The 27458-nt window shown below is 47.4% G+C and overlaps 2 protein-coding genes and 1 long non-coding RNA gene across 10 annotated transcripts in view; 1 reads left to right on the forward strand and 2 right to left on the reverse strand.

The window, feature by feature from the left end:
- Positions 1-326: 326 nt before the first annotated feature.
- uqcc5 (ubiquinol-cytochrome c reductase complex assembly factor 5) lies at positions 327-4096 on the reverse strand. The gene is made up of 2 exons (XM_086001844.1): positions 3704-4096; positions 327-490 (listed from the first exon to the last, which is right to left on the reverse strand). Exons 1-2 carry the CDS (start codon positions 3852-3854, stop codon positions 399-401), a joined length of 243 nt encoding a protein of 80 aa, XP_085857970.1. The 5' UTR covers positions 3855-4096; the 3' UTR covers positions 327-398.
- A 179-nt stretch (positions 4097-4275) lies between these two features.
- On the forward strand, positions 4276-8418 carry LOC147111187 (uncharacterized). The gene is made up of 2 exons (XR_015080060.1): positions 4276-4508; positions 7649-8418. It is a non-coding gene; the product is annotated as an uncharacterized LOC147111187 (long non-coding RNA).
- The window catches only part of pbrm1 (polybromo 1), a 93878-nt gene continuing 73306 nt past the window's right edge, over positions 6887-27458 (reverse strand). For 7 of the 8 annotated variants that reach the window (XM_086001830.1, XM_086001834.1, XM_086001833.1 and 4 more), the window contains one exon: positions 8907-9461. In XM_086001830.1, the coding sequence (XP_085857956.1) occupies positions 9295-9461 (167 nt within the window). In that variant the 3' untranslated portion in view covers positions 8907-9294. Of the gene's footprint in view, positions 7059-8906; positions 9462-27458 lie in introns of those variants that run through there. The other variant, XM_086001835.1, reaches the window with a different exon arrangement.

The raw sequence follows: 27458 nt of genomic DNA on the forward strand, positions 1-27458 counted from the left end.
GTTGCGACTTCTACCCAGAGTATAACGGGGTAATCTAAGTCTCAATTATGCTCTGTAAACTGCTGCTCGAATATTGTAATGTCTTGCTTGTGTTGAATAAAGTTAAATCACTGTCACCAATATCGGTCAACTTCGAACCTTTTGGAATCAAGGTCCCGCTGGGATCCCTACAGATTTAAAACACAAGTTCTTTATTTTAATTGACTCAGTGATATAAATACAATTCAAACAAGAAACAACCTCATGAAATGCTACATTTCTTTTAAAAACATATGCTATATTTGTGTTCACCATGATGTAATGAAATATAAATCTCAGGAAAAATATAGATTTTAAGGAGGAAATAGTTTAATGGACTCATTATTCATCAGGCAATTAGCTAATTATGTAGAAATGACTTATTTTGAAGGCGGCTGATTTCCAGATGTGGGCAGTTCTTCTAATGTCTGCTGGTACTGTCGTTCAGAACGTTTTCTTCTGTACACGTCATCTAGATAGACAATAAAATCAATGAGTCCACAGTAAGAAGTAAACTTGAAGCATTTAAAAATTAATACACACTACTAGCCACCATATCCATTTCATGTAGGACCTTTACAGCCAGACAGGGCTGGTTTATTAATTGCAGGTCCCAACAGGGTCTTAAGTGATCTCAACCGAGGATTCCCCTCTACCGTGGTTGACATGGCCCTCAACCATGTCCGTTCCATTTCCCGCACTTCTGCTCTCACCCCTTCACCTCCCTCCCAGAACCACGATAGGGTTCCCCTTGTCCTCACCTTTCACCCCACCAGCCTCCACATCCAATGGATCATCCTCCGCCATTTCTGCCACCTCCAGCGCAATCCCATCAACAAACACATCTTCCCCTCCCACTCCTTTCAGCATTCTGAAGGGACCACTCCCTCCGCGACACCCTGGTCCACTCCGCTATCATCCCCAACACCCCTTCCCCTTCCCATGCAAGCGCAGGAGATGCAACACCTGCCCTTTTACCTCCTCCCTTCCCACTGTCCAGGGCCCCAAACACTCCTTCCAGGTGAAACAGCGATTTACATGTACTTCTTACAATTTAGTATACTGTATTCGCTGCTCACGATGTGGTCTCCTCTACATTGGGGAGACCAAACACAGATTGGGTGACCGCTTTGGAGAACACCTCTGTTCAGTCCGTAAGCGTGACCCCGAACTTCCAGTCACCTGTCACTTTAATTCTCCGCTCCACTCCCACTCTGATCTCTCCGTCCTCGGCCTTTTACATTGTTCCAACGAAGCTCAACGTAAGCTTGAGGAACAGCACCTCATCTTTCGATTAGACACTTCACAGCCTTCGGGACTCAACATCGAATTCAACAATTTCAGACCATAACCTCGGCCCCTATATTTTTTCCCCTTTTTTTTCCTCACATGGCAGCTGTTGATGATTCTGCCATTGCCATTTACACCTCATCTAGACTCATCTTTTGTTTCTTAACTTGTCCCATTGCCATCTCCTTTTGTCTTTTAATCTCTCCTGCGTTCCATCCTATCACAGACCTTCCCTTTGTTCTTTCCTCCCCTCCTCCCTGACCCACACTTGCTTAAAAATCTGTTACTTCTCTAACCTTTTCCAGTTCTGATGAAGGGTCATTGACCCCAAATGTTAACGCCATTTCTCTCTCCACGATGTTGCCTGACCTGCTGAGTGTTTACAGATTTTTCTGTTGTTATTTCAGGGTCTTAAGTGAAATGGGTTGTAAGTAGTTGTATCTTTGTTTGTCTTGAACTCAAGTCAACAGCATAAAATTATTCATAAATGATCAGTTACTGGTAGTGTCACGGAGACCAAATTTATTTTGCTGTGAATTGCAATTCCAATGTCAACAGAGACCAGGTCAGAATTTGATTTCAAGGCTGAAATATTGCAGACATGCCTGGCTATGGTATTGGATTACCAAGTTTTCCATAGAGGGTTAACTCACTAGAAGTGGTATCTTTTGCTCTAAATCAGCCCTCCTCCCCCCCTCCACCAAAGGATGGCAGCCACTAGTTAATAAATGACAAATGCGGACTTGAGGCCCATCTAGGTGGACAAGAGATACCAGTAACTCCTCGAGAGTAACATGGTGAGCAGCACAACTCAAAATGTGAGTGTATTGCCACTGTCCTCCTGATCACAGCATGCCTTTTGATTGAATTACACTCCAAGATATTTATGAACCTGCATTACCTGCAGTAACCAGAGGTCATAGGTTTAAAAGAATTGGCAAAAGGACTAGAGGGAAGATGAGGAGAAATTTATTCATGCAGAGGGTCGTTAAGGTCTGGAATGCACTACCTGAAAGGGCGGTGGAATCAGATTCCATCGGAACTTTCAAAAGGCAATTGGACATGTACTTGATGAGGACTAATTTGCAGGGTTATGGGGAAAAAAAACTGGGGTATGGGACTAAATTGGACAGCTTTTAAAGAGCCAGCACAGGCACGATGGGCGGAATGGCCTCCTTCTGTGCTGTGAGATTCTATTACAGATATACCTTCTTCGGCAGCACCTCCCAAACCCGCGACCTCTTCCACCTAGAAGGACAAGGGCAGCAGACGCATGGGAACACCACCACCTCCAAGTTCCCCTCCAAGTCACACACCATCCTGACTTAGAAATATATCGCTGATCCTTCATCGTCGCTGGGTCAAAATCCTGGAACTCCCTACCTAACAGCACTGTGGAAGTACCTTCACCACACGGTCTGCAGCGGTTCAAGAAGGCGGCTCACCACCACCTTCTCAAGGGCAACTAGGGATGGGCAATAAATGCTGGCCTTGCCAACGACGCCCATAAGCGAATAAAAAAAATACCAAAAGCAGGTGGTTTATGGTGTAAACTGTCAGAAGCACTGAGAGCAGCACTGCAGAACAGGAATCACCAACTGATAGATTCCCCGGGTCTTTTTTAACTGCAAACCCGAGTTTAAGAAGTAAAGGTACAGTTGGGCTCGGGACGTGTGGACATGTTATCAAAAGAAAGACTTGTATTTACATAGCGTTTTTCATGCCCTCAGGACGTGCCAAAGCGCTTTACAGCCAATGAAGTACTTTTGAAGTGTAGTCGCTGTTGTAATATAGGAAACGCAGCAGCCAATTTGCGCACAGCAAGCTCCCACAGACAGCAATGTGATAATGACCAGATTATGTTTTTTTGTGATGTTGAATGACGGATATATATTGGCCAGGACATCAGGGATAACTCCCCTGCTCTCCTTCGAAATAGTGCCATGGGATTTTTTACATCCACCTGAGAGCAGACGGGGCCTCAGTTTGACGTCTCATGTGAAAGAAGGCACCTCTGACAGTGCAGCACTCCCTCAGTACTGCACTGGGAGTGTCAGCCTAGACTTTTGTGCTCAAGTCTCTGGAGTGGGACTGCCACCTTCTGACTCAGGGGCGAGGGTGCTATCGACCGAGCCAGGGCTACCAAAACAAAAATATGGTGTGGAGATGCCGGTGTTGGACTGGGGTGGACAAATGTAAGAAGTCACACAACACCAGGTTACAGTCCAACAGCTTTATTTGAAATTACAAGCTTTCCGAGCGCTGCTCCTTCGTCAGGTGAAGTGAAACAAAAATAGATTTATATTCACCTCCTCAGGATGGTCTCAGAACACTTTGCAGCCAATGAAGCCCTTTTGAAGTGTCGGAAACGCGGCCGCCGCTCACTCATACTTACAAAACGTTTCGTGCCCAATGCGCACGTTTATCATGATCCACTCCAGCACACCGCCCAGGACAAAGAAACAAGGCAGGAAGCGGTAGGTCCCGAAACGCCCCTTGCCAGGAACTAACTTCAACAAGCGCTTCACCCGGGAGCTGAGCAGCATGGCTGGGCCGGGTCTGGATCCGGTGTGGTTGGGCCGGGTCTGGATCCGGATCCGAGTTCGCTACCAGATTTCTTTCCCCAAATGAGCAGCGAGTGCGGGAGACGGGGTGAAGCCGCAGCTTTAATGGAGAAACTCGGCAGCGACTCGCTCCAAACCGAACCCCCCGAGCTCGGCTCAGCCCGTGTCCTCGACCAGCGCGTTTCACCCTTGGCGATGTTGACCTTTCACCGGCTCGACAGCGCCAGCAAAGGACCAGCGCTCCCCCGCTCTAAGACAGAGGGACAGGGGCAGAGGGAGCCAGAGCCAGCCCCGGGCGGACTGGCGCTCCCAACACTCAGCAATAGACGCCCCCCCCCGGAAGGATGTCCCCCAGTGTGTGGAGCGGGTGAGGAGCCAGAGCTCGGCCATAGACCGTTCTCACATCCTCCATCCTGCTTTTAAATCGAGGCTGGGGCTTTCCTCAAGAGCCAACTCGGAAAAGTCATGACTCCAGTTCTGACGAAGGGTTTGGACCTCAAACGTTGACTCTGTTTCTCTCTCCACGGATGTTGCCTGGCCTGCTGAGTTTCCAGCGTTTTCTGTTGTTATTTCAGAAAAGTAATGGCGAGCAACAGCCACCGCAACTCATTGTGGAGTTGGTAAAACAAAATTACGGTGAGAGTTTACATCGCTGAAGATAACTTTACAGAATATTTGCATTGTGTTTTATTGTAAAACGCACTTGCCAAACCTTCCACACCGGACGTTACGAATCAGCTAACAACTGGCTCTCTGTCACGCTCCTTTCCTTTCACATAACAACGTAGGGTTGCCAACCCTCCAGGATTGTCCTGGAGTCTCTAGGAATTAAAGATTAAACTTTCGGACAATAGCAAAACACTGCAGATGCTGTAAATCTGAAATAACAAACTGCTGGAAACACTCAGCAGGTCAGGCAGCATCGGTGGAGAGAGAAACAGAATCAACGTTTCAGGTCGAGGACTTCTCCACCCAAAATGTTAACTCTGTTTCTCTCTCCTCGATGCTGCCTGGCCTGCTGAGTGTTTCCAGCGTTTTCTGTTAATCTTTCGGACACTGCTGTGAGGAAAATCATACGGGCGTTAAGAAAACTTTTTCATTTTCTTTGAACACTTTCCTTGATTCATTATTAAAATATTGGAGATGGGGGGAAAAAAATGATCAACAGTCTAGACTCATTCAATCGGGTAAGAGTCTGTTTGCTCTCCTGACTGGGCACTTAGTAGCGGTTTCATCAGAACTTCCTGTCATGGGGCGGTGGTTAGACTCTCGCCCCAACATTTGTGGAAAGGCAGTGCGCCAGGAGGGTGAACGTGTTGTGTCTCAAATAGTGGGAGTATGGGGGCGGGGCAGTTGGAGAGAGGAAGTTGTGATGAAACCTCCAGGCATATGTTCAACCAGAGTTGGCAACCCTAAAACCAACTAGAATGATCCTATTCCTATAGGCCCGACAGTGACTTTAGCAGTTTCAGACATAAGCTGCCTCGCCTATTTTCCTGCCAGTTGCTGCCACTCACATTCCACTTTGTGCTTTTCCATTTTGGAGCTTTTTTTTAAACTCGCCTTTTGTCTTTTTAAGCAGTCAGTGGACTTGTAATAGGTATTTGTTGAAAGCCCACGGCTGGAGATGGGGAAGAGAGAAATCCATGGAGGGGAGGGCAAAGTATAAAGATGAGGTACATGTGAAAGTGGAAAGCTAGTCAGGATTGGAAGATTTCATAAGGTATGTAGAGCACTGCTTCTTCCAGTCTTATTCAGGCCCATTCCCCTGCATTGATGATTGTGACAGCGCTGCTTCCTTCTCTCATTCTAGCCTGGAGAAATTAATTGACTGGGCTTCCCAGTTCCACTTTTCCTTCACCGTTACATGGCCAATTTCTTACTCTTACCACCTTTTAATGGACTTCTTTCGCCACCTCTAGCAGTGGGCTTATCATGCATATTTATTACAAACCCACTGACTCCTGCAACTTGAATTATATTTCATCCCACCTCCTTCCTGTAAAGATTGCAGCTCCTTCTCGCTGTTCTGTTTACTCTATGACTCAAATTTCCACATCAGAGCTGCTGAGTTTTTGTCTCATCTGCAGTCTACAAAGCCCTCATCTGAATTTGCCCCACTTCCTGTACCTCCGCTCTCAACCCCTCTCCTTTTACTCAACTTTAATAAGGTCTATTTTGGCCTTCACCTTTATCCCATTAGCCTCTCCATCCATCCTATCACCTTCTACCAATTCCGCAATCTACAATGTGATCCCAACATGCACTTCATTTCCTCTACATTAAATTTCTTGAAGGACTGTTCCACTTGCAAAAGTCTTGTTAACTCTTCCATTGCTCTGCTCTTGTCTGCTTCTCCCCAGGCACTTTCCTAGGCAGCTATAGCTGATGTCACACCTGCCCATTCCTTTCTTCTCAGTTTTGTCCAGGGCCCAAACACTCTTTGAAAGTGATTTGCATGTACTTTGTCTCATCTAGTATACTGTATGGGCAATTTAGGGTGCAGTCTTCTATGTTGGGGAGACCAAATGTAGATTGGGTGACTACTTTGTTGAACAGCAAGGTTTATCCTGACCTCCCTGTAGCTCACTATTTCAATTCCCATTTCTATCCCAAACTTTCTACCTTTGGTTTTCCACTCTGCTCCAACCAAGCATAACACAAACTTCAGAATCAGTATCACATCTTTCTGCTTGTTTTTCAAACACCGTTTCAAGTCTGATGGAAATGACTTAATGCATACATCATCTGGAGCTTTATCTCTTTGAATCTTTTTTTTATTTTTTAAAAAGCCACTCCCAGGCTACTAAACCCATTAGTTGTTGAACCCAGACCTTCACCTGTTCTCCGCTTTCTGTTTTGGCCAATCCTTTAAAAGGTCCTCACCCACACCCCCTTTCCAGTTCTGACAAAAAAACATTTATCTAACTTTTCTCTTCTCAGATATTGACAGAACTTCTGTTTATGTCTAGTATTTTCTGTTTTATTTCAGATTTTCTTTTCTTAACGCTTACTTTTTTTTTTGTTTCATCCACGTTCCCATTCCAGAGAAATGTCTCAACAGACAAGGTGTGCATACTTCCCAAGGAAAGCCTCAGACTTGAATTGGGCTTTACAGTTGCACAGTAAGAGATGTAGTCTACAGAGCAGTATTCCACATCACATTACCTGTATGGATGAGAGAGACTGAGAGAGAAGGGATTTGTTTTATTTTTAAGGCTGCTTTCCACAGTTCAGTAACATTCTCATGATAGTTAAAAGAGTGCTCCCAACAAAAAGTTTGATATTAACGAAGCTTCTTTTATATTTTATTTCTCATCAACCAATAGATATCCCAACTGGAGCTGGAGTAGGATTTGTACTTAGTTTCAGACATAAGTCTCCTAACTCCAGAATTCATTCAGGACCATGAGTGAAATGTTCCCCCCCTTAAAGCACGACTTCAGTACAATTCTACTTCAGAATTGTGGTGGTCATCAGCTATATTGTTGGTAAAGAATTCAAGACTCTTCACAAGCTAATTATAGTTAAATCTTTCCATACAATTATCATTGCCACACTTCCCTTTATCAACAGTAGAGATTATCCAGAATGAAGCTTTTGCCTTAAATTCATTTTCCAACTGGGTTTGCATTCAATTGTCTGTAAAATACTTTAGAAGAAATTTCAAGAGATATTTCCCTTTGGACTCATTAGTGCAGTTTTTGGGATTAAGTTAGGTGCTAAAGCAGAGACTCACAAACTACAAGTGCCCCTTTCCCTATTTTTGTTTGCAGTTTTCTGCGGGTCCTTACTGAGATCGTTGGAGAACCAATAGAGATGGGGTCTTGAATTTTTCACTGCCTGAGATGGCAGTTTTCTTCACATCAGAAAAAAATTGCATCTGAGGAACTGTTGGAGGTGCTGAGTTTGTCTCCTCTATAGTGTTGTGTGTCATTTGCAGGAGTATTATGCAGGTGCAGCTATCAAGGTAACCTATCAAGGTAAAACTGCCTGCTGATGGTATATTATTACGGTAAAGTTTCCAAGAAGCATGTTACCTCTGCAAACTCTGAAACCATTTCTGCACAAGTGACAGAAGCTCCCTTAATTGGCTGGGACACAAAGGCAGGGGTCTTGGACCCAAGGTGCAGGCTTTCTGGAACATCAATACCCTCAAGTTTCAAAGAGTGTGGTTAGATCGGTTCCTCTGAGAACAGATCAGTAGGAAATCTAGACCAACAATACCACGACAATGTTGTACTTAAAAATGCGTGGGGGCGGGGGGGGGAGGGATTCACTCCATTCTCATACAAAGCAGATTTATCACTGGGGTCACAACCTTTTCCGCTCAACATTTCACAAGTGAGTAGAACATCATAATGGGTGCGCTCATAAATTGTATGTCATTAAAAAAAACAAGTCAAGCCATCTCAAATTCATTGTATGAGAAAAATTGAGTAATTGTTGTTTTAGCAGTCTCTTCAAAATGAAGACAATTAAAACTAGATGCTGTACCAACTGTTTTAAAATGGACTGCACAAAATAAACATACCGCACAATTGGAGAGGGGAATCTGCTGCATGTTTATGCTTTTTAGAGCCAGATACAAATTGTGTATAAAGCATCCTACTTGCACTTTAACTCTATCACCCCATTGTGCTGTTAAAGTAATTTTTCCAATATGCATTTTGTCATGACTTGTATATATCTAGAGAGCAGTCCTTTGGCTTCACTGTACACTAATTGTGTACCTGTCACTACGTTTTTGGTGGAATTACAGAAAACTTGGAACACAGGGCTCAATTCGTCCACATGACCTATGCTACATTTTTCATAGACAACTACATGTGAGATGTAGGTCATCTGGTACCAATTACATCATTGAATGTTCACCCATTGCCTATAGACAAGCAATATTGTTTACAACTAACAAAAGAATGGAAAGCATCTGAATGGAGATTGAGCTATATCAGTTCAGTTCCAAGTGGACAAAATCCATAAGATGTGATAGTATCACTTTACGGTTGGAAAATCAGACCCAAAAACCAGTGCTGCTTGGATGTACTTTCCTTTTTATTAATGAAAAATGTTCAACTTAGTCTCATTACAACACAAATGTACTGAGCAAGCATATTCAGCCTCCAAAGTACCAGTGAAAAAATGAAACTGAATTCTATACAAGGGATAGAATCAGTGCAAAAATATACAGTAATAGGGTTTCCCATAAGATCATAGTGGAGTCTAACAACAGTAAATTGAAATGTCCAGTGACAGCTTATTTAAAAAGTCTTTATAAAAACAAATACAATTTGACCATACAAGAAATGCAGTAAAATAAATTGTACTACCATTTCCCCATAGGTACTAAAACACACAGCCACACTTTTCACACAACTTTTGCATCATAACAAATGGTGGTAATGTAACAGGAATTCAGACATTATTCCAGACTGTATGCATGCCGAATATTTAGAGTGTCACGCAGCATGATGTCACGTAAACGCCACAGTGCATCGACCATGGTTGTGTGAGCGCCTTTACTCTTTAACCAGTGAGAGGGCAATCGGCTCTCTTGCTCTTTTGTAAGGTGGACATCTTGCCTTCTTGCTGTAAAGGAACACAAGGCAATGTGATATATGTATCCTCAGATAATGAACCAGTCCATGCCCGCATGCAATATGACCATGACGACGTTCAGGCTTGGGCTGGTAAGTGGCAGGTAACATTCACGCCACACAAGTGCCAGGCAATGACTATCTCCAACAAGCGAGAGTCTAACCACCACCCCATGACATTCAATGGTATTACCATCGCCGAATCCCCCACCATCAACATCCTGGGGGTCACCATTGACCAGAAACTTAACTGGACCAGCCACATAAATATTGTGGCAACAAGGGCAGGTCAGAGGCTGGGTATTCTGCAGTGAGTGTCTCACCTCCTAACTCCCCAAAGCCTTTCCACCATCTACACAAGTAAGGAGTGTGATGGAATACTCTCCACTTGCCTGGATGAGTGCAGCTCCAACAACACTCGAGAAGCTCAACACCATCCAGGACAAAGCAGCCCGCTTGATAGGCACCCTAATCCACCACCTTAAACATTCAGTCCCTCCACCACTGGCATACCGTGGCTGCAGTGTGTACCATCTACAAGATGCACTGCAGCAACTCGCCAACACTTCTTCGGCAGCACCTCCCAAACCTGTGGCCTCTTCCACCTAGGAGGACAAGGGCAGCAGGCGCATTGGAACACCACCACCTCCAAGTTCCCCTCCAAGTCACACACCATCCTGACTTGGAAGTATATCGCCGTTCCTTCATCGTTGCTGGGTCAAAATCCTGGACTCCCTCCCTAACAGAACTGTGGGAGTACCTTCACCACAGAGACTTCAGTGGTTCAAGGCAGCGAATCATCACCACCTTCTCGGGAGCAATTAGGAATGAGCAATAAATGCTGGCTTTGTGTGTATTTGATAATTTCACTACCATTTTGGGCAGATGTAGCTCAAGGTTAAAAAAACAGATCACAGCATGGTGCCTCCATAGCCATCCAGGAGCTGAAAATTACTCACTTCTGAAATGCATTAAAAATCCTCAGGCAGGAGCAGCAACACATTTAAAAATCCAATTTCTAAAATGCAGCAGAATCTCTTTTAGTTTACTGGATATCAGCGTAAAGGCCGTCAGCCACGTTGGGTTTGCCAGAATTTCTACTTATTGAAGAAGACATTATAGGGCAAATTTTGTGAAGCCACTGTCCCAGCAGAGATCCTCACATTTGATTCATAAGAACATAAGAAATAGGAGTAGGCTATTCGGCCCTTCGAGCCTGCTCCGCCATTCAATACGGTCATGGCTGATCTTCTGCCTCAATTCCATTCACCGGCCTTATCGCCACATCCCTTGATGCCCTTACTAGTCAGAAATCTACCGGCTTCTGTTTTGAATACACCCAATGACTGAGCCTCCACAGCCCTCTGGGGTAGAGAATTCTAAAGATTCACCACCCTCTGTGTGAATAAATTATTCTCATCTCAGTCCTGAATGTCCTATCCTTTATCCTGAGGTTGTGGCCCCTGGTTCTAGACTCCCCAGCCAAGGGAAACATTCTCCCAGCAGCCACCCTATCAAGCCCTGTAATAATTTTTAATGAGATCCCCTCTCATTCTTCTGAATTCAAGAGAATACAGGCCTAGTTTACTCAATCTCTTTTCATACGACAGTCCCGCCATCCCAGGAATCAATCTCATGAACCTTTGTTGCACTCCATCTATGGCAAGTATATCCTTCCTTAGGTAAGGAGACCAAAATTGTACACAGTACTCCAGGTGTGGTCTCACCAAGGCCCTATATAATTGGATTAAGACTTCTTTACTCCTGTACTCAAATCCTCTTGTAATGAAGGCCAGCATACCATTTGCCTTCCTAATGGCTTGCTGCACCTGCACATTCAATTTCAGTGACTCATGTACAAGGACACCCAGGTCCCTTTGAGCATCTGCATTCCCCAATCTTTCACCATTTAGGAAATACTCTGCCTTTCTGTTTTTTCTACCAAAGTGGATAACTTCACATTTATCCACATTATAATCCATCTGCCATGTTCTCGCCCACTCACTGAGCCTGTAGAGATCCCCTTGAAGCCTCTTCACATCCTCTTCGCAGCTGACACTGCCACCTAGTTTTGTGTCATCAGCAAATTTGGAAATGTTACATTTAGTCCCCTCATCCAAATCATTGATATAGATTGTGAATAGCTGGGGCCCAAGCACCGATCCTTGCGGTACCCCACTAGTCACAGCCTGCCATCCTGAAAAAGACCTGTTTATCCCTACTCTTTGTTTTCTGTCTGTTAACCAATTCTATTACCTAGTATATTACCCCCAATTCCATGTGCCCTAATTTTGTTCACCAACTTCTTGTGTGGGACCTTATCGAAGGCCTTCTGAAAATCCAAATACACCACATCTACCGGTTCCCCTTTGTCTACTCCACTAGTTACATCCTCAAAGAACTCCAATAGGTTTGTCAAACAGGACTTCCCTTTCATAAATCCATGTTGACTCTGCCCAATCTTACTACAGGAAACTCTCTTATAACCGGCACCTAAAAAAATATCCGGAAATCTCTCTTAACCGGCAAAATTCAGGAGTAGGTTCAGGTAAGTTTTACTATATATTAGTGGCCGTGTAACCGGGGTTCCTGGATCTGTGGCCATGTAACCGGGGTTCCTGCACCTGTGGCCGTGCAACAGGGACTCCTGGATCTGTGGCCGTGTAACCGGGACTCCTGCACAAGTGCCGTGTAACTGGGGCTCCTGCACCTGTGGCCGTGTACGGGGCTCTCGTACCTTGGTAAGTATACCTCTCTGTAATCCGGAAATTTTGATCAACCAGCACCACGCCGGTCCCGGATAAAAAAGTCTCCTGTATTAGTTTCTAAGTGCCCAGGTATTGCATCCTTTATAATAGGTTCCAGCATTTTCCCCAACTACTGATGTGAGGCTAACAGGTCTGTAGTTCCCCGTTTTCTCTCTTCCCTCCTTTCTTAAATAGCGGGGTTACATTTGCTATCCTCCAATCTGCAGGAACTGTTCCAGAATCTATAGAATTTTGGAAGATGACAACCAATGCATCCACTATCCCAATGGCCACCTCTTTCAAAACCCTAGGATGTAGGTTGATGCGCCATCAATTACTCAAAAGACTGAGGTTAAGCGAGTAACAACCAGGCTTTTATTAACTAAAGAATGAAGGTCTTGTCTCGAGTGGTCGACCCGTCCAGAATACTAAGGGACTGGGAGGTAGTCACTTATATACCTGGAATAGTGGGAGGAGTCAGCCGAGGCATGTCCAGACCTGTACCTAGTGGAATACACATACACTTACAGACAGGTATAACAGTGGTTTACCACATTCACCCCTTGTTTAAAAATGAGTCCGGCGGGGTGAAGTGTATTTAAAAGTTCGTGTATTGGAGTCTCTCCGAAGGTCTTATCTGCCGCTGTGATCGACGTGGCGACGGCAGGGGTGGTGGAGCTTCCGGCGTCGCGTCCCGTGTAGGCTGGTGCACTGGAGTGTAGTCCTCGTGGGTGACGGGCTCAGGCGTGCCGGCTGCTGGGGTTGGATATCGGGTCGTGGGGGGGGGGCGGTGGTAATGGGTAGTGGGTTACAGCGGTCCCCGAGGGTGCGAGGTCTCGTATGGAGACTGTGTCCTCCCGCCCGTCCGGGTACGCAATGTAAGCGTACTGGGGGTTGGCGTGGAGGAGGTCGACCCTCTCGACCAGGGGGTCCGTTTTATTGGTCCTCACGTGTCTTCTCAGTAGTACCGGCCCTGGGGACGTCAGCCATGGCGGTAACGATGTCCCCGATGTGGACTTCCTTGGGAAGACAAACATTTTCTCGTGAGGGGTGGCATTGGTGGCAGTGCAGAGCAGTGACCGAATCGAGTGGAGCGCATCGGGGAGCACCTCCTGCCAGCGGGAGGTCGGAAGGCCCCTAGACTTTAAGGCTAGTAGGGCGGCCTTCCAAACTGTTGCATTCTCTCTTTCCACCTGTCCGTTCCCCCGGGGGTTGTAACTGGTGGTCCTGCTTGTGGCTATACCCCTAGCGAGCAGGTACTGGCGGAGTTCGTCGCTCATAAACGATGAGCCCCGGTCGCTATGGATATAGCTGGGGAAACCGAACAGGGTGAAGAGGCTGTTCAGACATTTAATGACCGTGGCACTGGTCATGTTCGGGCAGGGGATAGCGAACGGGAAACGGGAGTACTCGTCAATGATGTTGAGGAAGTACACATTGCGGTCGGAGGAGGGGAGAGGCCCTTTAAAATCGACGCTCAGGCGTTCGAAAGGGCGAGTGGCTTTTATCAGGTGGGCTCTGTCTGGTCTATAAAAGTGCGGTTTGCACTCAGCGCAGACTTGGCAGTTCTTGGTCATGGTCCTGACCTCCTCAATGGAGTAAGGCAGGTTGCGGGCCTTGATGAAGTGGAAGAACCTGGTGACCCCCGGGTGGCAGAGGTCATTGTGGAGGGCCCTCAGCCTATCGATCTGCGCGCTGGCGCAGGTGCCACGCGATAGGGCATCTGGGGGTTCATTGAGCTTCCCAGGCCGGTACAAGATCTCGTAATTGTAGGTGGAAAGTTCGATTCTCCACCTCAAGATCTTGTCATTTTTGATTTTGCCCCTCTGCTTGTTGTTGAACATAAAAGCAACTGAACGCTGGTCAGTGAGCAGGGTAAATCGTTTTCCGGCCAGGTAGTGCCTCCAATGGCGCACAGCCTCCACAATGGCCTGGGCCTCCTTCTCGACCGCGGAGTGTCTGGTCTCCGGGCCCTGGAGGGTTCGTGAGAAGAAGGCCACAGGTCTCCCCGCCTGATTAAGGGTGGCGGCCAGGGCAAAGTCGGACGCGTCACTTTCCACCTGGAAGGGGATGGATTCGTCCACTGCGTGCATGGTGGCTTTGGCAATGTCCTCCTTGATACGGTGGAAGGCCAAGCGGGCCTCTGCCGTCAGGGGAAAAGAGGTGGACTTGATCAGCGGACGGGCTTTGTCTGCATAGTAGGGGACCCACTGAGCGTAGTAGGAAAAAAACCCTAGGCACCTCTTCAGAGCTTTTAGGCAGTGGGGCAGTGGGAGTTCCATAAGGGGACGCATCCGGTCCGGGTCGGGACCGATGACCCCGTGTTCCACAACACAGCCAAGGATGGCGAGGCGGTCTGTGCGGAATATGCACTTCTCCTTGTTATATGTTAGGTTCAGGAGTTGGGCGGTGTGGAGGAATTTCTCGAGGTTTGCGTCATGGTCCTGCAAGTCATGGCCGCAGATGGTCACATTGTCTAGGTAAGGGAAAGTGGCCTGCAGCGCATTTTGATCGACCATCCGGTCCATCTCCCTTTGGAAGACGGAGACCCCGTTGGTAACGCCAAAGGGAACCCTAAGGAAGTGATAGAGGCGGCCGTTTGCCTCAAAAGCAGTATACTGGCGGTCTTCAGGGCGGATGGGGAGCTGGTGGTACGCTGATTTCAGGTCAATGGTCGAAAAGACGCGATACTGCGCGATCAGGTTGACCATGTCAGCTATGCGGGGGAGTGGGTAGGCGTCCAGCAGGGTGTAGCGGTTTATTGTTTGGCTGTAGTCGATGACTAGGCGTTGTTTTTCGCCGGTCTTAACGACCACAACCTGGGCTCGCCAGGGGCTGGAGCTGCCCTCAATAATCCCCTCCTTCAGGAGCCGCTCCACTTCGGTTTTGATGAAAACCCTGTCCTCGGCACTGTATCGCCTGCTCTTTGTGGCGATGGGCTTACAGTCGGGGGTGAGGTTAGCAAACAGTGGGGGTTGGGACTCTGAGTGTGGAGAGGTTGCATCTGGTGCGCGGCGGGCAATTTGGAGGCTGCTGGCTGCGGACTGTGAGTGGGGGGAGGGGGCCACCGTACGCCATCGTAACGCTTTTGAGGTGGCACTGGAAATCCAACCCCAGTAGAACGGCAGCGCAGAGGTCGGGCAGGACCAGGAGTTTAAAATTATTGAACACAGTCCCGTCTACTACTAGTGTTACCACGCAGTAGCCGCCAATGTCTGCTTACTGGGACTCGGAGGCCACAGAAATCCGCTGGTGCGCAGGCAGGACTGGGAGAGAGCAACGCCGCACCGTGTCGGGGTGGATGAAGCTCTCTGTGCTCCCGGAGTCAAAAAGGCAGTTTATTGCATGGCCGTTTACCTTAACGTCCATTTTGGACCGAGCTAGTTGGTGCGGTCTCGTTTGGTCCAGCGTAACAGAGGCCAGCGTAGGGGTCGGTGTGTCGCTGCGGGTATCAGATGGGGGGGGGGGGGGGGGGCGGGGGTTGGCGGCCTGCTGCGTCCCGGCTGGTGTCCAAGATGGCGGCATCCATGATTCCCATGTGGCTGGAGTCATCCAAGATGGCTGCTGCTGCGGTGGTTCGCACATGGCTGGGGAGGCCCAAGATGGCGGCCCGCACGCGGCGCTGTTGGGGGCCCAAGATGGCGGCTCGCACGGCCCACACGCGGCGCTGCTGGCGTTCGGGGTGGCTTTGGCCTTGCAGACGCTGGCGTAGTGTCCCTTTTTCCCGCAGCCTGAGCAGGTCGCATTCTTCGCCGGGCAGCGCGCTCTGGGGTGTTTGGCCTGGCCACAGAAGTAGCATTTCTGGCCTTGGGATACTGCTGTCTGGCTTTGGGACACTGCTGCGGTAGTTGGGCCGTCGTTGGGCTGTGGCTGGGGTGGCACGGTGCTATGGGGCTGTCCTACCGTGTCCCAGGTTGTCGTTCCCCGCGGCGTCCACGGTGCAGAGGAGTAGGCATCCATGCCCCGGTAGGCTGCGTCCAGCGTTAGTGCAATTTCGGAGGCTTTGTCGAGGGTGAGGTCACTCTGCTCCAGCAGTCGCTGTCGGGTGTAGTTGGACCTGTGGCCCGCTACGAAGGCATCCCGGATCAGTTCCTCCGTGTACGTAGTGGGCGTTACCGCCTTACACCCACAGGCCCAGCCAAGCACGGACAGAGCTTGGAGGTATTCCTCAGTCGATTCCCCAGGTTGTTGCTTGCGACTCCCCAGTAGGTGCCTGGCGTATACTTCGTTCACAGGGCGCGTGTACTTGGTCTTGAGGAGCTGGAGGGCGGCTGTGTACGAGGTCGCGTCCCGGATGACTGAGTACACTTGGTGGTTCACCTTGGAGATCAGGACAGACAGTTTGTTCGCATCCGTTACGACCGCAGTGGAGGCAGTCAGGAATGTCTCGAAGCACATGAGCCAATGAGCAAACTTGGTGGAACCGTCCGCTTCCCGACTGTCCAGGTCCAGGCATGCTGGTGTGAGGATCTTCTCCATTATAAAAAATTTAGTTAATAAAATTGATGCGCCATCAATTACTCAAAAGACTGAGGTTAAGCGAGTAACAACCAGGCTTTTATTAACTAAAGAACGAAGGTCTTGTCTCGAGTGGTCGACCCGTCCAGAATACTAAGGGACTGGGAGGTAGTCACTTATATACCTGGAATAGTGGGAGGAGTCAGCCGAGGCATGTCCAGACCTGTACCTAGTGGAATACACATACACTTACAGACAGGTATAACAGTGGTTTACCACAGTAGGTCATCCGGTCCTTGAGATTTATCGACTTTTAGTCCCATTAATTTTGCTAGTACTGTTTTTTTACAAATAATAATTTCTTTAAGTTCCTCATTCTCGCCACACCCTTGGTTTTCTCATATTTCTGGGAGGTTTTTTGTGTCTTCCTCCGTGAAGCCAGAAACAAAGTATTTATTTAATTTATCTGCCATTTCCTCATTCCCCATTATAAATTCTCCCGTCTCTGACTGTAAAGGACCTACATTTACCTTCGCCAGTCTTTTCCTTTTCATATACCTATAGAAGCTTTTACAATCCGTTTTTATATTTTTCGCTAGTTTGTGCTCATATTCCATTTTCCCTTTCTTTATCAATTTCTTGGTCCCCCTTTGCTGATTTCTAAAAAGATCCCAATCCTCAGGGCACTCCCAATTTCCCTGCGATTAACTTTAATGACCGGAAAATCACGGAAGCGCAAACTGGGCATGCTGATCTCTATGCCCAATATACTGATCCACTATCTGTTTTTATGAGTGCTGCCATGCTGAATTTACCTTTACATTTCAAGGAAGAATAAATCTTAAAAAAGCACTAGCGGACAACACCATTTCTGCTATTCCCCGCATCAGCACACTAAAGTTCATTTGCAACCACAGTGAATATAAATATGTCTCACATCGCAAATATACTAGTTGGAACATAACATAAGAAATAGGAGCAGGAGTAGGCCATTTGGCCCTTCGAGCCCGCACCGCCATTCAATAAGATCATGGCTGATCTTCTACCTCACCTTCACTTTCCTGCACTATCCCCATATCCCTTGATTCCCTTAATATCCAAAAAATCTATCGATCTCTGTCTTGAATATACTCAACAATTGAGCCTCCACAGCCCTCTGGGGTAGAGAATTCCAAAGATTCACCACCCTCCGAGTGAAGAAATTTCTCCTCATCTTAGTCCTAAATGGCCAACCCCTTATTCTGAGACTGTGACCCCTGGTTCTAGAATCCCCAGCCAGGGGAAACATCCTCCCTGCATCTACCTTGTCAAGCCCTGTAAGAATTTTGTATGTTTCAATAAGATCACCTCATTCTTCTAAACGCTAGAGAATATAGGCCTAGTCTACTCAATCTCTCCTCATAGGACAATCCCCCCATCCCATGAATCAGTCTGGTAAACCTTTGTTGCACTCCCTCTATGGCAAGTATATACTTCCTTAGGTAAGGAGACAAAAACTGTACACAATACTCCAGGTGTGGTCTCACCAGGGCCCTATATAATTGCAGTAAGACATTCTTTACTCTTATACTCAAATCCTCTTGTAATAAAGGCCAACATACCATTTGCTTTCCTAGTTGCTTGTTGTACCTGCACGTTAACGCTCAGTGATTCATGTACAAGGACACCCAGGTCCCTCTGACCACCAACATTTCCCAATCTCTCACTATTTAAAAGATACTCTGCTTTTCGATTTTTCCTACCAAAGTAGATAACTTCTTATTTCTCCACATTATATTCTATTTACCATGTTCTTGCCCATTCACTTAGCCTGTCTATATCCCCTTGAAGCCTCTTTGCATCCTCCTCACAACTTACATTCCCACCTAGCTTTGTATCATCAGCAAACTTGGATATATTACATTTGCTCCCCTCATCCAAATCATTGATATAGATTGTGAATAGCTGAGGCCCAAGCACTGATCCTTGCGGTACCCCACTAGTTACAGCCTGCCAACCCAAAAATGACCTGTTTATTCCTAATCTCTGTTTTCCGTGAGCCCTAATTTTGTTTCATTACCTCTTGTGTGGCACCTTATCGAATGCCTTCTGAAAATCCAAATACACCACATCCACTGGTTCCCTCTTATTTATTCTGCTAGTTACAACCTCAAAAAACTCTAACAGATTTGTGAAACACGATTTCCCTTTCATAAATCCGTGTTGATTCTGCCCAATCCTATTATTATTTTCTAAGTGCCCTGTTACCATGTCCTTAATAATAAATTCTAGCACTTTCCCTACTACTGATGTCAGGCTAACTGGTCTGTAGTTCCCCGTTTTCTCTCCCCCTCCTTTCTTACATAGTGGGGTTACGTTTGCTACCTTCCAATCCGCGGGAACCGTTTTAGAATCTATGGAATTTTGGAAAATGACAACCAATGCATCCAGTATCTCTATAGCCACCTCTTTCAAAATCCTTGGATGTAGGCCATCAGGTCCAGGGGATTTATCGGCTTTCAGTCCCATTAATTTCTCCAGTACTATTTTTTTTTACTAATACTAATTTCTTTCAGTTCCTCAAGTTAAATGGCGAGTGAAAAGACTAACATAACAGATGGCTTTAGGTAGAAATACAATGAATAAGAACTGTTGATGGAAAGTAACCAGTAAGTGCAACAGAATTATATTGCATTGGTGTGGGGGTTCTCAGTTACATTTCTTTTGGTGACGTAGTAGGGAAATGATGAAAGAAATTATACAGAACCCACCAGATATGATCTCCATGTGCAGCTAAGGGAGATACACAAAACCAAATCTTGCGAGACCCGCAAAAAATGCTAAATTTTAGAAATGGTCTGTGTTTGAATGTCAGCTGTGATCTATTGGTGCAACCATCATAAAAACAACAGGAATAATTTTCCAATCCCTTCATGGAGTTGCCCTACTCTACTTCCGTAATCTCCTCTTCCAGTCCCCTCTACTTCTTGAACATTGTTCTCTCACTCTCCTCTCCACTATTGTTGGGCACTTGTTCAGCCACTAAACTTATGTCTTTTGGATCTCCCTGATTCCATCTGCCTTGCCACTTCCCTCCTTCCCTTCAAATATCATATATTCAGAACATCACCCTAATCCTCTCTATTTGTGCCTCTAGCTTGGCATCCAGTTATTTATTTTCCACTCAACGCTTCTTGATGGCCACCCGCTTCTACTGATCCTAAATTACAAGTATCCAGAATGCTGCAGCATGTGTTGTCACTTGCATTAAATCCTGTGACTGTCCCCACCAAACTCTGTTGGCTTCCTGTGTCCCAGGGAACTGATTTTAAGGTTCTCATCTTTAAATCTCACCCTACCATCCCAATCTCCTCCAGCCCTTTGTTGCCGCACACATCTTCCAGTCCTCCAACACCATCACTCCCCTCCACTTCACCTTTGCTTAAATCCCATCATGGCAGTTTGAGAATTTTAATTTAATTTTAAAAAAATTTGGGAAATAAAATCATGGTACTGTACCAGTAAAAATGAACATGAAGCGGTCGGATTGTCGTCAAAACCCAACTGCTTGATTCATGTCTTTCAGGGAAGGAAATCTGCCACTCTTACCTGGTCTGGCCTATATGTGACACCAGTCCCACACCAATGTGGCTGATTCTCAACTGCCCTCTGAAGTGGCCTAGCAAGCCAATTAGTTGTATTAAACTACTAATGGCTCAAGATGAAGGTCCACCATCATTTTCTCAGGGAAACTAGATATGGGCATTAAATGTCGGCCTTGCCAGCGACGTCCACATCCTGAGAATGAATTAAAAAAAAAATTCCTTCAGCCACCATGTCCCCACCCTTAGCATCTCCATTTTACCACTGCCCTCCCTGCTTTCAAAAACATTAAGTCTGGGCTTTTGCTCTATCCTGACCCTCCAATTTCCCCGCCCCCTCCACAACCCACTCGCTAGCCATCCCCTGCAAAGTGCTGATATTCTCCTTTTATGTAATGAGTACAGTAGAAATTTCTGCAGTGTCTGTTGTTTGGCACTAGATGACACTCAGTTTGAGGGGGGGGGGGAAAAGAGAGAGGAGGACTGAGCCCCGGTCTCTCTCCCCCCCTCACCGGGCCAGGGGCTCAGTTCCCCCCCCCTCCCCCTGGGGACAGGGGCCCTGGGTCTTCCCCCACCCACCTTGGGACTGAGGTCCAGTCTCCCCACCCCCCCCCAACAACATGGCAGACTGGTCAGAAAAGTAAAAGCCCAGGGGATTCAATGAAAGGTGGCAAGTTGGATCCAAAATTGGCTCAGTGGCAGGAAGCAAAGGGTAATAGTCGACGGGTGTTTTTGTGACTGGAAGGCTGTTTCCACTGGGGTTCCGCAGGGTTCAGTACTAGGTCCCTTACTTTTTGTGGTACATACCAATGATTTAGACTTCAATGTAGGGAGCATGATTAAGAAGTTTGCAGATGATACAAAAGTTGGCCGTGTGGTTAGTGAGGAAGAAAGTTGTAGACTGCAGGAAGCTATCAATGGACTGGTCAGGTGGCAGAAAAGTGGCAAATGGAATTCAATCGCAGAAGTGTGATGTAATGGATTTGGTGGGGGGTGGGGTGGAGCTAATAAAGCAAGGGAATACACAATAAATGGTTGGATACTGAGAAACCTTGGAGTGCATGTCCACAGATCCCTGAAGGTAGCAGGACAGGTAGATAAGGTGGTTATAAAGGCATACAGGGTACTTTCCTTCATTGGTCGAGGCATAGGATATAAAAGCAGGTAGGTTATGCTAGAACTGTATAAAACACTAGTTAGGCCACATTTAGAGTACTGCGTACAGTTCTGGTCACCACATTACAGGAAAGATGTAGAGAGGGTATGGAGGAGATTTATGAGGATGTTGCCAAGACTGGAGAATTTTAGCTATGAAGATTGGATAGGCTGGGGTTGTTTTCTTTGGAACAGAGGAGACTGAGGGGATATTTAATTTAGAGGCCTAGATAGAGTGGAGAGGAAGGACCTATTTCCCTTAGCAGAGAGGTCAATAACCAGGGGGGATAGATTTAAAGTAATTGGTAGAAGGATTAGAGGGAAGTTGAGACATTTTTTCACCCAGAGGGTGGTGGGAGTCTGGAACTCACTGCCTGAAAGGGTGGTAGAGGCAGAAACCCTCATCGCATTCAAAAAGTACTTGGATATGCACTTGAAGTGTTGTTACCTACAAGGCTACGGCCCACAAGCTGAAAAATAGGATTAGGCTGGATAGCTCTTTTTTGGCCAGCGCAAACACGATGGGCCAAATGGCCTCCATCTGTGCTGTAAACATCTATGATTCTACTATTGTAGTATATTTCATAAAGCAAGGGTGTCCAAGCTCTTGTTTTTGTGGGCCAGGTGTGTACATTGGAGCCTCCAATAACATGTAATGGTAGAAAATAACTCCAGTAAATGATAAGCTACAATAAGACAGGGTAGGTATATCCATTCAGGTGAATCTGAACACTAAATGTGGATTACTGTGCTAGGTATCAGTATAAATATAAGGTTAGTCACATTAGCTAGATCATATTCTTACCTAGCAGTAACTCACTAATGCAGTAAAAGAACTTGCATTTATATAGCAACTTTCATGACCTCAGGACTTCCCAAAGCGCTTTATGAAGTACTTTTGAAGTGTAGTCACTGTTGTAATGTGGTAAACATGGCAACCAATTTGCGCACTGCAAGGTCCCACAACAGCAATGAGATAATGACCAGATAATTTGTTTTAGTGTTGTTGGTTGAGGGATAAATATTGGCCAGGACACCAGGGAGAATTCTCTTATTCTTCTTCGAATAGTGCCATGGGATCTATTACCTCCACCAGACAGGGCAGATGGGGCCTCGGTTTAACGTCTCATCCGAAAGACGATACCACCGACAGTGCAGCACTGAAGTGTCAGTCAAGATTATGTGCCCAAGTCTCTGGAGTGGGACTTGAAATCCCAACCTTCTGACTCAGGCAAGAGTGCCAGCACTGAACCAAGGCTAACACAACTAATCAATGCCGGGTGTATTTTACATATACATTTTAAGTACAGCTTTTTACCAATTATATTTAGCAGGCTATTGATAGTACCTCATATTTAATTTTAGGTAAGCTGCCAGTGCTATGACAATACAAGTATGTGTGTGCAATAGTAAATCCATAAGCAGCTATCTGTGAAGAGAAAGGATAGGTTAACATTTCTGATGTAGATTCTTTTTCCTAGAATTGTAAAATGAAAGAGAAGATACTCCGTTAATATAACTGAACAAAAGAAAAGGTGTGGGAGTGGAGAGGAAGAGGAGAACTACAGGAATGATGACTCCTTCCTTGCTTAGCAATTTTCACACCAATAGCATTTTAAAATTTCTTTTCATTCCCCCAATGAGATAACCGTTGCATGTCAATCACCAGTTTTCACCCATTTCCAGCATTGTAAAAGCCTTTCAAGCTGGATATTCAATCAATTAATTCCTTACTGCAATATGAGTCAGCATTCTTGATTTTTTAAAAATTCGTTCCTGGGATGCGGGCATCGCTGGCAAGGCCAGCATTTATTGCCCATCCCTAATTGCCCTCGAGAAAGTGGTGGTGAGGCGCCTTCTTGAACCGCTGCAGTCTGCGTGGCGAAGGTACTCCCACAGTGCTGTTAGTGAGGGAATTCCAGGATTTTGACCCAGTGATGATGAAGGAATGGCAATATATTTCCAAGTCAGGATGGTGTGTAACTTGGAGGGGAACTTGCAGGTGATGGTGTTCCCATGTGCCTGCTGCCCTTGTCCTTTGAGGTGGTAGGTGTTGTTGGTTTGGGAAGTGCTGTCGAAGAAGCCTTGGCGAGTTGCTGCAGTGCATCTTGTAGATGGTACACACTGCAGCCACGGTGGAGGGAGTGAATGTTTAAGGTGGTGGATGGGGTGCCAATCAAGCGGGCTGCTTTGTCCTGGATGGTGTCGAACTTCTTCAGTGTTGTTGGAGCTGCACTCATCCAGGCAAGTGGAGAGAATTCCATCACAGTCCTGACTTGTGCCTTGTAGATGGTGGAAAGGCTTTACGGAGTCAGGAGGTGAGACACTCGCCACCGAATACCCAGCCTCTGATCCGCTCTTGTTGCCACAGTATTTATGTGGCTGGTCCAGTTAAGTTTCTGGTCAATGGTGGCCCACAGGATGTTGATGGTGGGGGGCTTTGGCGATGGTAATACCATTGAATGTCAAGGGGAGGTGTTGGTGATAGTCATTGCTTGGCACTTGTGCGGCAGGAAATGTTACTCGCCACTTATCAGCCCAACCCTGAATGTCGGCCAGGTCTTGCTGCATGCGGGTATGGACTGCTTCATTATCTGAGGAGTTGCGAATGGAACTAAACACTGTGCAGTCATCAGCGAACATCCCCAGTTCTGACCTTATGATGGAGGGAAGGTCATTGATGAAGCAGCTGAAGACGGCTGGGCCTAGGACACTGCCATGAGTAACTCCTGCAGCGATGTCCTGGGGCTGAGGTGATTGACCTCCAACAACCACAGCCATCTTCCTTTGTGCTAGGTATGACTCCAGCCAGTGGAGAGGTTCCCCTGATTCCCATGGACTTCAATTTTACTAGGGCTCCTTGTTGCCACACTCGGTCAAATGCTGTCTTGATGTCGAGGGCAATCACTCTCACCTCACCTCTGGAATTGAGCTCTTTTGTCCAGGTTTGGACCAAGGCTGTAATGAGGTTTAGAGCCTAGTGGTCCTAGCGGAACCCAAACTGGGCATCAGTGAGCAGGTTATTAGTGAGTAAGTGTCACTTTGAGAGCACTGTTGACGACACCTTCCATCACTTTGCTGATGATTGAGAGTAGACTGATGGGGCGGTAACTGACTGGATTGGACTGTCCTGCTTTTTGTGGACAGGACATACCTGGGCAGTTTTCTATATTGTTGGGTAGATACCAGTGTTGCAGCTGTACTGGAACAGCTTGGCTAGAGACACGGCTAGTTCTGAAGCACAAGTCTTCATGACAGCTGGGATGTTGTCGGGGCCCATAGCTTTTGCTGTATCCAGTACGCTCAGCCGTTTCTTGATATCACGTGGAGTGAATTGAATTGGTGAAGACTGGCTTTTGTGATGGTGGGGATCTCAGGAGGAGGCAGAGATGGATCATCCACTCAGCACTTCTGGCTGCAAATACTTCAGCCTTATCTTTTGCACTTGCGTGCTGGGCCCTGTCATCATTGAGGATGGGAGATATTCATGGAGCCTCCTCCTCCCATTAGTTATTTAATTGTCCACCACCATTCACGACTGGATGTGGCAGGACTGCAGCGCTTTGATCTGATCCGTTGATTGTGGGATCGCTTAGCTCTGTCTATAGCATGCTGCTTCTGCTATTTAGCATGCATGTAGTCCTGTGTTGCAGCTTCCCCAGGTTGGCACCTCATTTTTAGGTACGCCTGGTGCTGCTCCTGGCATGCTCTTCTGCACTCCTCATTGAACCAGGGTTGGTCACCTGGCTTGATGGTAATGGTAGAGTGAAGGATATAGAATCATAGAAAGTTACAGCACGGAAGGAGACTGTGGTAAACCACTGTTAACTCTGTACAAGTCCGGGCATGTCTCCACCCCTGGCTCCACCCCTAAGCCCGGGTATAAAGGTGACTCACCACCCTTCCCCCGGGAGCTCTTAGGATGGATTCACTAGCAGAGGCATGCTCCAGTTCTTAGTCAATAAAAGCCTGCTTCATATAAGTCCATCTCGTAGTCTTTGGTGTTGTTGATAGCGCATCAATTTTATTGACTAATTTTCGACATGGAGCAAATCTTGAAGCCGGAACGTTTAGACCTGGATTCTCAAGCAGCAGATGCAGCCAATAACTTTGAACACTGGCTGAGCTGTTTCGAAGCCTTCCTGGAGGCGTCCAGCACTACCGTCACTACAGATGACGCAAAACGGCTTGTCTTGAACTCACGGGTGAGCCACCGAGTCTACTCGATCATCCGAGACGCCACTACTTACGCGGCCGCCATCGTGACGCTAAAGGAACAATACGTGAGGCCTGTTAACGAGGTCTACGCCAGACACCTCCTGGCTACCCGAAAACAGCGCCCCGGGGAATCGGGCGCCGAATATTTACTGGCACTGAGAGTCCTCGGCCGGGACTGTAATTGCAAAGCGGTGATGGCCAAGGAATGCACGGAAGACCTGATCCGAGACGCCTACGTAGCCGGCATCAGGTCCAACTATACGCGGCAGAGGCTGCTGGAACAGAGGGGGCTCGACCTGCAGAAGACGGTGGCCCTCGCTAACTCGCTAGACGTGGCCCTCCAGAACATGGACGCCTACCCCCCCTGATCGGATGGCCACGTGGATGCCACGGGAGCAGCCATCTTGGGACCCGGTAAGGCCACAAGCCGCCAGCAGCCCAACTACAGCTGCAATGACCAGAGGCCAGAAATGCTACTTCTGCGGCCAGGCCAAGCACCCCAGACAGCAATGCCCAGCAAAGGACGCGACCTGCTCCAAATGCGGCAAGAAAGGCCACTACGCGAGAGTGTGCAGGGCGAAATCGACCCCCAATTCCAGCAGCGCTGCGTGTGAACCGTACAGGCCGCCATTTTGGACCCCACCAACCACGTGTGAGCCGTGCGGGCCGCCATTTTGGGCACCACCAGCCGAGGGGGAGCCGCCATCTTGGACACCATTCCGGGACCAGGCCCCCGGCGCGGGCGAATACTACAGCGACCCACCGACCTCGACGATGGCCTCCATCACCCTGGACCAATCTAGGCCCCATCAACTAGCCAGGTCCATGATGAACGTAAAGGTAAATGGCTATGCCACAAATTGCCTTTTCGACTGCGGAAGCACGGAGAGCTTCATCCACCCCGATACGGTGCGACGCTACTCCCTATCGGTTATGCACACACGCCACCAGGTCTTTATGGCCTCAAAGTCCCATACGGCGGACGTCGGTGGCTATTGTGTAGCGACTCTGACAGTGAACGGCGTGGAGTACAGAGAGTTTAAATTCCTCGTCCTGCCACAGCTCTGCGCTCCCGTACTGCTAGGATTAGACTTCCAGTGCCATCTGGAGAGCGTCACGATGGCATATGGCGGGCCCCTGCCCCCACTTACAGTCTGCAGCCGGCAGAATTTAAACATGGCGCCGCACAAAGTATGCAGCCTGTCCACCCTGAAGGTCAAACCCCCCCCGTTGTTCGCTAACCTCGCCAAAGACTGCAAGCCAATTGCTACTAAAAGCAGGCGGTACAGTGCCGGGGATAGGAGTTTTATTAAATCAGAAGTAGAAAGACTCCTGAGGGAAGGGATTATCGAGGGCAGCACCAGCCCATGGCGAGCCCAAGTGGTGGTAGTAAAGACCGGCGAAAAACAGCGCCTGGTTATTGATTACAGCCAGACGATCAATCGATACATGCAATTAGATGCATACCCACTTCCCCGCATATCTGACATGGTCAACCAGATAGCACAATATCGGGTATTCTCGACGATTGATCTGAAGTCGGCATACCACCAGCTCCCCATCAGGCCTGAGGACCGCCAGTACACGGCCTTCGAGGCTGACGGTCGCCTCTACCACTTCCTCCGAGTCCCCTTCGGCGTCACCAACGGGGTCTCGGTCTTCCAAAGGGAGATGGACCAGATGGTTGACCAGAACGCGCTGCAGGCCACCTTCCCCTATCTAGACAACATCACCATCTGCGGCCATGACCGGCAGGACCACGATGCCAACCTAGAAAAATTCCTCCGTACGGCCCAACGGCTGAATCTGACATACAACAGAGAAAAATGT

This window comes from Somniosus microcephalus, chromosome 11, assembly GCF_052327205.1.
Source record: "Somniosus microcephalus isolate GS21.2 chromosome 11, FLI_Smic_1.0, whole genome shotgun sequence".
NCBI lineage: Eukaryota > Metazoa > Chordata > Chondrichthyes > Squaliformes > Somniosidae > Somniosus > Somniosus microcephalus.